Source organism: Pristiophorus japonicus, chromosome 11, assembly GCF_044704955.1.
Source record: "Pristiophorus japonicus isolate sPriJap1 chromosome 11, sPriJap1.hap1, whole genome shotgun sequence".
NCBI lineage: Eukaryota > Metazoa > Chordata > Chondrichthyes > Pristiophoridae > Pristiophorus > Pristiophorus japonicus.
Window position 1 is genome coordinate 97,746,109 of NC_091987.1, and position 12,198 is coordinate 97,758,306.

Sequence of the window (12,198 nt, forward strand, 5' to 3'; positions counted from 1 at the left end):
AGCAATTTGTTTTTTTTTTGAAGATTATTACGTATATTATTTGGTAGAAATTGAAATTGAAAATTGATTATAGTTATAATTTTTCAAGCACACCTTGTAACAAATCCATGAATTAATTCACTGATAGAATTCATTAATGTCATTGTATTTTGCTTCATTAACCACTGACCGAATTTACATTTTAATAAAGAAATGGAAATGAGAAGGCTGCTTTTCATCTTAAGCAGCAATTCTACTCGTGTCCAGTGGCTCACCTAGTTTATCCAGTGAGTGGTTGAGCCATGCAGACAGGAAGGTTCCAGGCTCAATAAGCAGTCTGAACTCAGCCAGAGCAGTGCAAGAGCTGTTACAATTGGCTTTAGTGTTCCTGGGTCAAGGATGAGATAACTGGCCAGGGTTATTGCTCCTCATCTATGTCTAGCAACTCCTTCTGGGTGTCTGTATGGTGGCAGAGGGTGACAGGATTGAACATGCCAGTGATGAATCTTGCAGTCGAATAGCCCGCTAACACTCGTTGTCAAGGCTCATGCATCAATCCTTGGGCGAAATGCCAGAATGTGAGCTGTCTCTAGAACTGTTATCTAACAAAGAGTCAACATTCAGGAAAAGAGGGAGGGGAATTGTTGAAAGAAGCACAGCAGTTTTGTCGCGGTAACGTTGGTATTTTGTATTCTAGGCGGTGGATATCTCTGCAACAATGAGTGAGAGAGCAACAGCTCAGAAACGTCTTGTACAAAATCCATATGATGTGGAGGCTATGTCAATGATACTTAGGGCACAGGAACAGGTACGTCTGGGAAATGATAAGTTAGATCTGGGTTACTGAATTGAGGATTATGAGGTAAAATAAATTCAGGATTATGACTGCTTTCTGAAATTAAAGCTCGGGAATGCCCTAAGGATGTTGTGGGTTCAAGTCCCAATGTAGGACTTTGATTTAGGCTGACACTCCAGTGCAGTACTGAGGGTATACTAAATTGTCAGAGATGCTGTCAATGGCACTGTTCAAAGAGCAGGAATTCTTTAAATGTCCTGGCCAACGTTCCTCCCTGATCCAACACTAACAGATTACCTAGACATTCATCTCATTAAGGATCTTGCTATGTGTAAAATGGCTGCCCGTTCACTGCAGTTCAAAGGCATTCATTGTCAGTGAAGTGATTTGAGGCATTTCTGAAAGATGAGATCAGGTGCTATATAAACGCAAATCTTTCCTTTTCATCTTAGCTTTTACATCATCATTCCTTTTTAAAATATCAACATACCTGTACTTTCCTACATTACCTTTCACCTTCCCCCTCCCCAGTTTTACAACTATTTTAATTGAGTTTTTTTGTCCCTTAAATTCCCCTCTTCTCTTCCGATGCTCGCTCCTTTGGAGGTATGGTTCCATGGGTGCTCGCTTCCTCTGCACCTTGTCCAAGAAGCCATTTCACAAGTACAAACCTGGACAATGATTGTTGGCAAATGATTTGACCATGGCTGCAATCACAGGCAAACCTAATACCCACACACGTCATTTCAGGAGGATGTTCATTGGACAGCAATCTGCAGTGAAAACCCTGGCTGAATTATTTCTTATTGGCTCATTTCATTATTAGCTCTTGAAAGTGAGCATCTATTGTATTTTTTATTTTTTACTGACCAAGTGAATGCTAAAGGCACTTCCTCACACCTCACAACTACTTCTGTTTGGGATCATTATGTGACTCATGGTCATTGTAAGATAACCTTCATTGAAGAGTATGCAGAACTTTGTCTACTGCAGGAAATAATACAAGACTTCCTGGACACAAAATATATAGTCATCTGTTATGGGGTAATGCTGTGATTATCTTGGTCATCAAAACTTCAGGTGATCTAAGTTGAATTTATATATATGGAAAAAAACCCTTTCATTTTTACTTGTTAGAATTTTCTGGAATCAGTGGGATTTATTTATCCCAGATGCAATGAGCTATTAAAAATACGGGCTAGGGGCTCGCGCAGCTTGTGTCCCACCTCCCCGAGGACCCTCGGGTGGCTATCATCTGGCCCGGTTGCTCTATTTTCAGGCTCAATTCTATCTAAAAAAAAATGTTCATCTATTGTTGATATTACTAGTTTTATTAAAATCATTGAATTCGAACAGAAGAGCATCATCTTCAAGAGTGAAGACCGATGTAAAGTACTCATTTAGGAAGGAAGACCTTCAGGCGGGACCCTGGAGTGAAAATCAGCCTCACAAGAAGATGCTGACATGAGGACCTGGATTAAGCAGCAGATGTTGTGTTGGCCTGGTACATGGCATTGGACTTGAATGTTCAACATCAGGAACAACGCAGGCTGCCCTGTGTAGGTTGTTTCAACATTCTGATGGCAGATGTTTGCTGTATAGCAGGTGAAACTTTGAGACTTAAAGCGACGAGGGGTCAATAATAGATACAAGATTTAGAACCGAGGGCAGAAAAAAACTTCACACAGTGGGTGAGGCTGTGGCATTCACTTCCAGGCTTAGTGATCGAGGCAGAAACAATGTCAACATTCAAGATTAGACTAGATAGGGGAATGAAGGGATAGGGGAACAGCCAACACAGACTGATTGGGCCGAATTGACTGTTTCTGTGTTGTAACTTCTACATATTTCTATGATGACTGCTGGAAGTCTCCCTAGCAAGGGCCCAAATCAAAGCTTGTGGTTGCAAGGGCACTACTGATGATAGACCAGCCATCTTTTATCACTAATGAAATAAGGAAGGGTAGATCTGTTCCTACTGGCCACATGGGTAGAGTGGTAAAAGCTGGACACATCGTGAGAAGCTTACAAGTGCCCTGCTCTGATAAGCTGTGGGTCTTTAGCTTGTTAAATCCAGAGGTACCTCAGTACACACGTTGGGATCCTTAAGTTTTTGCTTTGCTAACCTGCACCTAAGCTCTCTGGACTTGGGTAAGTGGGAGATTGTGTATATTCCATATTGGACAAAGAAAAGTGCACAGATGGGTGTAATTTCCTAGAAGCTTGAATTGTTGACTCTTAAACATAGAGATGTGTTTTCACCTGTGTCAGAGTGTGGAAAAAAAAGGCAACAGATATAGAATCATGGAAATTTATGGCACAGAAGGAGGCCATTCAGCCCATCATGTCTATGCCAGTTGAAATATAGCTATCCAGCCTAATCCCACTTTCCAGCTCTTGGTCCATAGCACTGTAGGTTACAACACTTCAAGAGCACATCCAAATGATATCTTGTGAAAATTAGATGTCTTGCTTTTTTTTAAACAAAACCAGTTTATTGGCTCCCATGTTGTGGTAATAACCCATATAAACTAGTCAGTTCCTAGATTTGATCTTTGGACCATGCTGTGTTACCAGACTCAGCCAGGGCAGCAATAGAGCATTACAGGTGAGCTGAGTAAGGAAGGGGTGGGCCGGGGAGGAAAAAAAATTAACCAGGGTTCCCATTTCTAATTGCTTGGATCCAGCTCGGCTCTGATGCCTCAATCTTTCTGTCCCCTTCCTCTCCATAGTTAAATGCTGACATTTATTCTCTAGGTTCACATGAGCAAGGTACTGGAGGTTTTTTGTCTCCTGTAGAAGTGGACTTCAGTGCAAGTCACTAGTTTCAGGAGGGGAGGGGAAATTAAAGGATAAATGATTTATGAAGATTGGAAGATGTCCGTTCACATCTGGGTCCTCTGATCCATCCCAGCCAATAGGGAGAGTTTCCTTCCTCTCTTTTTGTATCTGTAAGGCTCCTACATAAAAGTAATTTAGGCAGACTCAACCTCATTGGTAGCAAGTACAAATTCAGTCTGTAAAAATGCCCATAATTAACTATGTTCACATCTTGACTTGTGAGTGTGCATCCTATGTAAATCATTGTATGCAAAGTGTGTTAAAGCAGTGCCAGCATATATTATACTGTTTTATAATAAAATAGTACATAATATACTGTTGGTTTGATAATATGATTTGTTCAGTTTTTATGCTATCACTATCTATTAGATAGCTCACTGGGTATCGGTGTAGATGTTGACTGTCAAAGGACTAAATGTCCTTGATTCATGATATATTCAATGAAAATTCAATGATCTGCAGGTTTATTGAGAAGTAATTTAGATAGAATATACAGCATAGAAACAGACCCAACCAGTTCATGCTGGCGTTTATGCCTCCTCCCATCCTTCCTTATCTATCTCTATCAGCATAACCCTCTATTCCCTACTCCCTCATACGCTTATCTAGCTTCTCCTTAAAATGCATCTATACCATTTGCCTCAACTACTCCCTGAGGTAGCGAGTTACACATTCTCACCACTCTTTGGGTCAAGATGTTTCTTCTGAATTCCCTCTTTGATTATTTTTGCTGACTATCATATAGCCTCTAGTTTTGCTTCCCTACAATTCGAAACACCTACTCTGTATCTACTCTATCAAAACCTTTCATAATTTTAAAGACCTCTATTAGGTCACCCCACATTTCAAGAGACCCAGCCTTTCCTGATAGGTATAACCTTGCAGTTATGGTATCATCCTTGTAAATCTTTTTTGGACCCTCTCCAGTCCCTCTATTCTTTTTATAATATGGTAAACCAGAGCTATATACAGTACTCCAAGTGTGGTCTAACCAAGATTCGATACAAGTTTAGTATAACTTCTCAACTTTTCAATTTTATCCCTCTAGAAATAAACCAGTGTTTGGTTTGTTTTTCTTAAAAGAACAAAAGACTTGGGTTTATATAGCACCTTTCACGACTACCGGATGTCTCAAAGCACTATACAGCCAATGAAGTACTTTTGGAGTTTAGTCACTGTTGTAATGTAGGAAACGCGACAGCCAATTTGCACACAAGCAAGCTCCCACAAACAGCAGTGTGACAATGCCCAGATAATCAGTTTTTGTTATGTTGATTGAGGCATTAATATTGGCCATGGCACCGGGGATAACTCCCCTGCTCCTCTTCAAAATAGTGCCATGGGATCTTTTACGTCCACTTGAGAGAGCAGACAGGGCCTCGGTTTAGTGTCTCGTCAGAAAGACGGCACCTCCGACAGTGCAGTGCTCTCTCAGCACTGCATTGGTGTGTCAGCCTAGCTTTTTTTTTTGTGCTCAAGATCCTGGAGTGGGACTTGAACCCACAACCTTCTGACTCAGAGGTGAGAGCGCTACCCACTAGGCCGCATCTGACAGCTGTGGCCTTATTAACCTGTGTCACTACTTTTGAGTGATGTGTGTATTTGTACTCTGTGATCCCTTTGTTCCTCTGCCCATTTAGATTCTTATTTTCCAAGTAATATTTTTGTGACCAAAATGTAACACAGGGTACATTCATTTGCCAGTTACATGCCCATTCTGAAAATTTATTAATGTCATCTAGGGCACCTCAGTATTGACTAGCCCCCTCCCCCCTATTTTGTGTCGTCTGCAAATTTAGAAATTGTGTTTTGGATTCCAAAATCAAAACCATTAATATAAATTGTGAATTTTCAGTATATTGCCTGGCAATTCTGTGATGCAGTATGTTTTGTACAGAGAATAGTGGCTTCCCAAGTGTGATGACAAAGCAGTATATTTATCAAGTGGTCCAGGTAACACATTGGAAGCGTCAAGACTGACTACAGTTGTTACCTGAAAGGATAGCTATATACATATTTAATTGTATTTTTCAGTTTTCCATTTCTAGTGGGATTTAATTGAGTGCACATATAGCACACTTGCGGCATTTTGTGCTGGTCACGTGTTTCAAGATGGACATTAAATAAAGCTACATAGAAAGTTTCATAACGTATCAGTAATTATTATGTACTTGTATGCGGTCAAATTAATAATATTGATATATAAATCAAGGAACTAGTTATAAGTAACTATTGCCGGGGTAAAGATTTGACACGAGTGAACTCAAAGCAGCTGGAGAGCATGGAAAGTCTAGGAGTGGATCTGTAACAGCGTGCACCTTGGATAAGAATGAAATCCTATGTTTTCCTGGGGGCTCAGTTGATCAAGTTAACGAATAGCTGGCCATACAGAGCAGGAGCCCTTATTTTATCTCTACTCTGTTCTGAGTTAGCTGTTCTCAGCCAGGGTACCATTGACAACTCCCAGTTCTCATTCTAGCGGCATCTGCCTGTAGAACATCTTGGTAGATGCAGGGTGTCAACAGGAGGAAAAGGAGGAAAATCCTGCCATCAGTTTCTTGGTGACATAGGCGTAAAATGATTAGGAATACTGGAAGAATACATCCACTGTTTATTCCCTATTCATTTTGATTATTTGATTATTTACTGGTTTTGGATGTTTATGCCTTCAAGTTATTTAGGTTTAATCAGATTTGAAGCAAACATTCAATAGTTGCTTATTTTCAACATGGTTTAAATATATTTTTGTTCTTTTTGTCAGATTGAAGTTTGGGCTCAGTCAAACTCTCTGCCTGGTCAGTTCACAGGCAGTACTGGAGCTCAAGTCTTGACCTATGAGGAATTAACAAATAGTGGTCCGCAAGCCTGGATCAGAAAGGTAATGAATACATTTGTGGACTAAATTCTATTACCAGGCTTGAAATTAAAATAACCATGCAAGATAACTAATTGTTCAACTACTGGAGGTGGGATTCTAAATACAGAGGTAGTGAATGAAAGAAGTACGCTACAGTTTAGAATGTGTCAGTGAAGGTGAGATCTAGAAGAGTCCCTAATTACAATATCTTTCTTGATGACATAGTCACACTTCTCTGACTTGATTACTGTTTTGCAATTGGCTGATAATCAGAAACCTTAAACACTTGAAAAAGAACATCTTCTTACTGGCTTTCTGCATTGAGGTTGCCATCTTTACTGTGACACCCTACATAGAATAATATGAGCAGACAGAGCTAAAGAGGAGAATCTTTTTTCTTCAACTGCTGTTGCAAAAAGTTAATCTGGCAAAGAGAGTGACTTTGTTACAAAATTTGGCTGAGCTAGAAGAGAAGATAGACTTCAAGTACAGTGTTACAAGTGGAAGACAACTGTCTTCCCAATAATCTGCCTCAATCCGAGAGTTCTTGGGCTGGATTGTGACGGGGGGTTATTTAGACTTAGGCCAAATCTTAGAAACTCCAATATATATTCCTTAGAGCCTTCCACTAACATTTGAAGTGTTTGATGGCACTGCATTTGAGGCTTTGCATGTATTTAAGGATGCTATATAAAACAAATGCCACTAATTCATGACAGATTATATGCAAAAATGGGTGAACATTTGGATGGCAGCACACAGAATAGATGCAAATATGTCATGGGTCCTCAAATGGGGCATTTCATCCATGACCTCCAAAGGTTTGGGTAAGGAGCTTTAGGAGGGAAAAGTATAAAACTTCAATGGATCTTTTGTGTTCTATATTACTTAATGTTTAGAATGCTGATATTAATCAGAACCTATCAATGTGCAGTATTACTATATGTAGTCATTTACTGTTAAAACTCTGAAAGGATTTTTGTGTGATATTTAAATCTGTTATCCTATGCCTTTCACAAAATTGTAATGGCTTTTTAAAACCCTCTTTGTCCAACCAAGTGTTTTTACATAAAAAGTAACAACGAATGTATTATTTTCAGTTGGTAATGCAAGCTGCATTCAGTCTAAACAAGAAGGAAATAGTAACAGGAAAAGTAATGCTTCACATTTTTGTATGTTTACAAAATGTGACTGACACATGGTTGGTGTTTCACTTCTATAGTCAATCCAATAGAGAAAACAAACTAATGTCTGTTTCAGTTTATGTTCAGTGGTGTATCCAGTTCACAAACAAGAGATGCAGTTGTACAAAGAGAATCTAACTGGAGCCCGAATCAAAATTGGTATGAAACAGTTGTTTCATATATCTTTTATTCTATGTACGTCATGAATGCACGAAAAGTTTTTGTCCTTCAAACTTAGCAATTCTATATGGATGTTTAATACATTGGACGTTCATTGGAAGTTGTCAAGTATTTTATTTCCTTGCTGTTTTTAATAAATTCCATTATTCCAATTTTCATGAAATGACTCCTGAAAATGTGTGTACCCTACAAATGACACTTGCTAATTTGTGTCTTGCCTGCAACTTTATTTCGGCTTACATTATTTTTTACTTCCTTTATGGGTTCCCCTTTTCCCCACTGCCATGCTTCCACTTTCAGCAGCTATAAGGGTGGGATAAAACAACATGTTTCTTCCTGGCTGCTTTCTCCACTGTTTTTACAGTTGGCAAATATTCAGGCGATCTCCTGTAAGGCTAGTCTGCTCCTTTGAGTGCACTTTCCCCCTCCTCCTCCAGCCCCAGAATCAGAGCTGGAATGCTTTTTGCCCTATTGTGCATCATTGAGCAACATAGCTGACAGCTAGCAAAACTTGTTCAATGAGTGCAGCTGACTTTTCCTGTTAGTCAAGACTGAGATACAATCATAACCTCTGGTTGGGTGTCTCAACACTTTAAAACCAAGGCAACTAGGCTATCTGCTGTCCTCACTCTTTTACACTTAAACTCCTTGTATGTTTTCCTTTTACTCTGCAGTAAAAAAAAAACCCTCTTGCAATGAAGAAGTTTTTAACCACAAATGAACTGGTAAATTTCCCTGGTCCTAAAAGTGCTTTGACTTATTTTAGTTATAACTGCCATTTTATATTTGTACAAATTAAATAGTACGGCATGTGATGATTCTTAGTTGTATATCTCAGGTATTTAGCTGGTTGCTGTATATTACCTCGGGGGGGGGGGGGGACGGACACTATTTTTTGAGCATTACTTTCTCCAAAGGCAGTAGTTTAAATAATTGAGTTTTTCTTTTTACGACAAAACTTTATTTTCAATACCTAAGGTGTGATTGAGAAAAAAGCATGAAATATATTTTTGTGTCATAGTGTATTAGTAATTATATAATGGGTTAATACATTCCAGATTGTTGTCGTAGAAAATTATTTGATTAATGAGTGTCTCCTTTCTGTGTAAATTATATACAGATAATAAAGTATCTAAATTGGATTTGTGAACTGAATACACATTGGAGAATCTGAAACAGATATTGATGATAAAAAATTCTATCATTACAAAGCAGGTACAAAAGCAGGACGGAACCCTGGGCGACTTTGGCTGGGGTTTGTATCATTCTCTGCATGGTTGCCTCTTTCTTTTGTGAGGTTCCTGGAAAAACAGGGGAAGAAGGAAATGGAAGTAAGTAAAAACCAATCCAGGTTTTTTGGGACGAGGCACCTGGTATTCCAGATCCTTGGTTGATTTGAAGAACTATATTTATCTGTTTAGACAGTTTTTGCATGCATTTCAATATTTTATTAAACAGTTTATGCTTCAACAATGTTTCTGTTTAGTTGTAATAAAAAGTTGCTTAAAATTGTGTGTTTTAAAGAGTAATTAAAGTCACAGCTGTATGAAAACAGTTACAAGGTTAATTAAATAAACTACTAAAGTACTTTCAATTACATATTTAACTAATTTTCTCAATCAAGCCCTTTATAAATCTGGCACTTCAGATTCACCATTTAACACATGCATTTGGAGCTGATACAGAAGTCCTTTTAAATTTAAAACAATACTGTAGTAATTTAAATTTGTACTTGCATAAACATTTCAATAAGATTTTGAGATCTTGAAAATGATTTAAGCGCCTCATTGTGGCATGATTCATTGCCTTATGCCTCAATTGATGTATTTGGGCTGAGAGCACAAAATTGGGTAGACTGATTATTGTTTAAAACAAGCCTTGATGACCTCTGTATGCACCTTTTCCCAATGTGATACATCACCATCAGATTTATCAGATGAAACATGAATGTGTTAATTCGACTAATCTTGTAAAATAGGAGAATGCATATTGCATTTGTTCATCTCTGTTTGCAATAGAACTTTGACTTACCTAATTCAGTGGTTTTCAAACTTTTCTGCATGGTTGATCCCCACCAGTTATTGCACACTACTGATTTCCAAAAGATAACATCCGCTACCCAAAGGAAAACGTTTTCATTAGTATTTTGCAACAGAAATCAAATGCTAGTAAATCAATAGAGACAAATACTGATGGCCTATGGATAGAAATGTGATAGCAGGGACCCTCTGGGATTTCTTATTTGTAATTGTGAACATTAAACCTGAAAATCGTTACCTCTGTTACTCACTATTATCTACTGTTTATTAATTTGTCACTAGAATAAAACTGCATTCTGTATCCACCCATATCTTAATTCTGTACTGGTCCAATCTGTCATGCTCGCATTCTACCCATCAATAATTGTTCCAAAAAGCAACTATGGGCATCAGTAGGGAGGTTCTCACATGCGAGGGTTGAGTTTGACTGCCTTCACCTGGCATTAATGGTCCGATAGCCTTACCTCCTCGTTAACACGGGCGATGTGACAAGGCTCCATTTTGAAAAGGTCTCCATAGTGTCCGCTCGTTTCAGGCGATAGGCCCCTTTTAATACGGAAATCGGACTTCTATAGACATGAATAGGCCCCCCGATTGCATTTTAGGTTCAAACTGGTCAGATCCTGTGCATGAATTCTCCTTTGGGGTACACAAAAATAATCTGGACTACTGACGCCCTGGGACCCCCCTCCCCACCCCGCTTTGCTGGTGGCCGACCCTGCCTGATTTTGAGGCCTGTTTAGCACCCCATAGCTACTTGGTCAAATTTAAATGGGGCTAGGGCCTCAAATTACAGGGGCCTCTTCACTGCTGGAAAAGGGCAAAAAGTTAAAATAGACCCCGCTGTTTTATGTTGCTGTGACTTGAACTTCTGTGATTTAGCACAAAATGTTATTTATTTAATGTTGGACAGATAAACATACAGTAAAAATATTAAATAGAGATAATTTCCTGATAACCCTAACATACTTTTCTTGAGCGTATCGCAATGTGCCTTTTAGTTGTAGTGTCCGAAGAGTAGCTGCCTTGATATTCAAGTCAATTGGGAGATTTATGACAGTCATTTAAAAAAACAATTTAATGCGTCAAAGTTTATCTTGCCTGTTATACTACTAGATCTGCTCCATTACCAAATTTTACTGACTCTAATTCATGTCAGTATAGTACTATTGACCATTAACATCCAACAAATAATTGTTTTTGACTACTGGATTGTGTTTCCCTTCACTTATGAATTGTTACTAACTCAAAACTGTCTGAAATTTTGTTGAAATATTGGTATCCAGCAGTGCTTGGTGATCTGTTGAAATGCATGGTTGGGTGACAAAAAGAAACAAAGAAGGGATAGTTCGCAGACTGACCTGTGAACTTTCACTTCTATGTACGGAAACCTGTTGCAGGGTCAAATCCTAGTAGCCACCTTGTTGCCAGTCAGTCTCAACCCTACTTTTCACTGCATACCAGCAGCAGAGGTCTAGGTATGTACATTTTTAAGGAGTTTTTAAACATATATCTTTCATCTGCATTTTGATGCATGTGTTTTTGTTTACTTAAAGCTCTTAAGTTTTTTTTAACAATGGCATAATTGTGTGTGTGTTTTGGAATGTTTGATTTATATTTTAATATGTTCTATGTACTTATGCATTCCTGAAATTGCAGATTGTGTTAATCAGTCTGCCTGAAAAAGGCTACTTTGGCCTCTTGTAAGATTTGTTTTTATTATACCTGTCTACTTATGAACAGGATCAGTTCCTAAAGGCTGCACCTCTAACTGGAGGAATGGGAGCACATTTGATGCAGAAAATGGGATGGAGGGAAGGAGAAGGACTGGGAAAAGACAAAAATGGACCAGTAGAACCTATAGTTGTTGACTTCAAGACTGACCGTAAAGGTGATGTTCTTTTGTTCACTAATACAGCAGAGTAGAATTGCTTGACAGTAGCAAACCTAAAGTGGTGGTCTCAGAGACTGTTAATGTAACAATGTCAATTGTTTATGCAGACCATGGAGGTCAAAGTCAGAATAATTTAAGTAGCCCATTCAGATCAGGTTTTGTTAATTTTGCGCTCTGCAGAAATGATACAAGGGTAATTTTTTTTGTCTTTAGTGCTCTGTAAGTACATGCCAGAAAATCAGGTGTGCGCTGTCCATAATTTTTCATCTAAGATGAATGGACAGAGAATTTATGGGCAGTATAGGCTCTATTTTCCAATTGGAGACCAGCTCTGCTGCACAGACCTAGTGCGCACACGTATCGCAGTGTGGGTTGGTCCGTGCTGCCCCTGGGCCCCGATCACATCCCTCCAGTTTCTCGCTGCTTCT

The 12,198-nt window shown here is 38.8% G+C and overlaps 1 protein-coding gene across 11 annotated transcripts in view; it reads left to right on the plus strand.

Annotated features, from left to right (window-relative positions):
- The window catches only part of LOC139276185 (protein SON), a 53,878-nt gene that overhangs the window by 28,971 nt on the left and 12,709 nt on the right, over positions 1 to 12,198 (plus strand). For 4 of the 11 annotated variants that reach the window (XM_070893778.1, XM_070893776.1, XM_070893779.1 and 1 more), the window contains 4 exons: positions 677 to 787; positions 6,378 to 6,494; positions 7,734 to 7,816; positions 9,050 to 9,168. In XM_070893778.1, the coding sequence (XP_070749879.1) occupies positions 677 to 787; positions 6,378 to 6,494; positions 7,734 to 7,816; positions 9,050 to 9,168 (430 nt within the window). Of the gene's footprint in view, positions 1 to 676; positions 788 to 6,377; positions 6,495 to 7,733; positions 7,817 to 9,049; positions 9,169 to 11,619; positions 11,768 to 12,198 lie in introns of those variants that run through there. The other 7 variants (XM_070893780.1, XM_070893781.1, XM_070893777.1 and 4 more) reach the window with 5 other exon arrangements.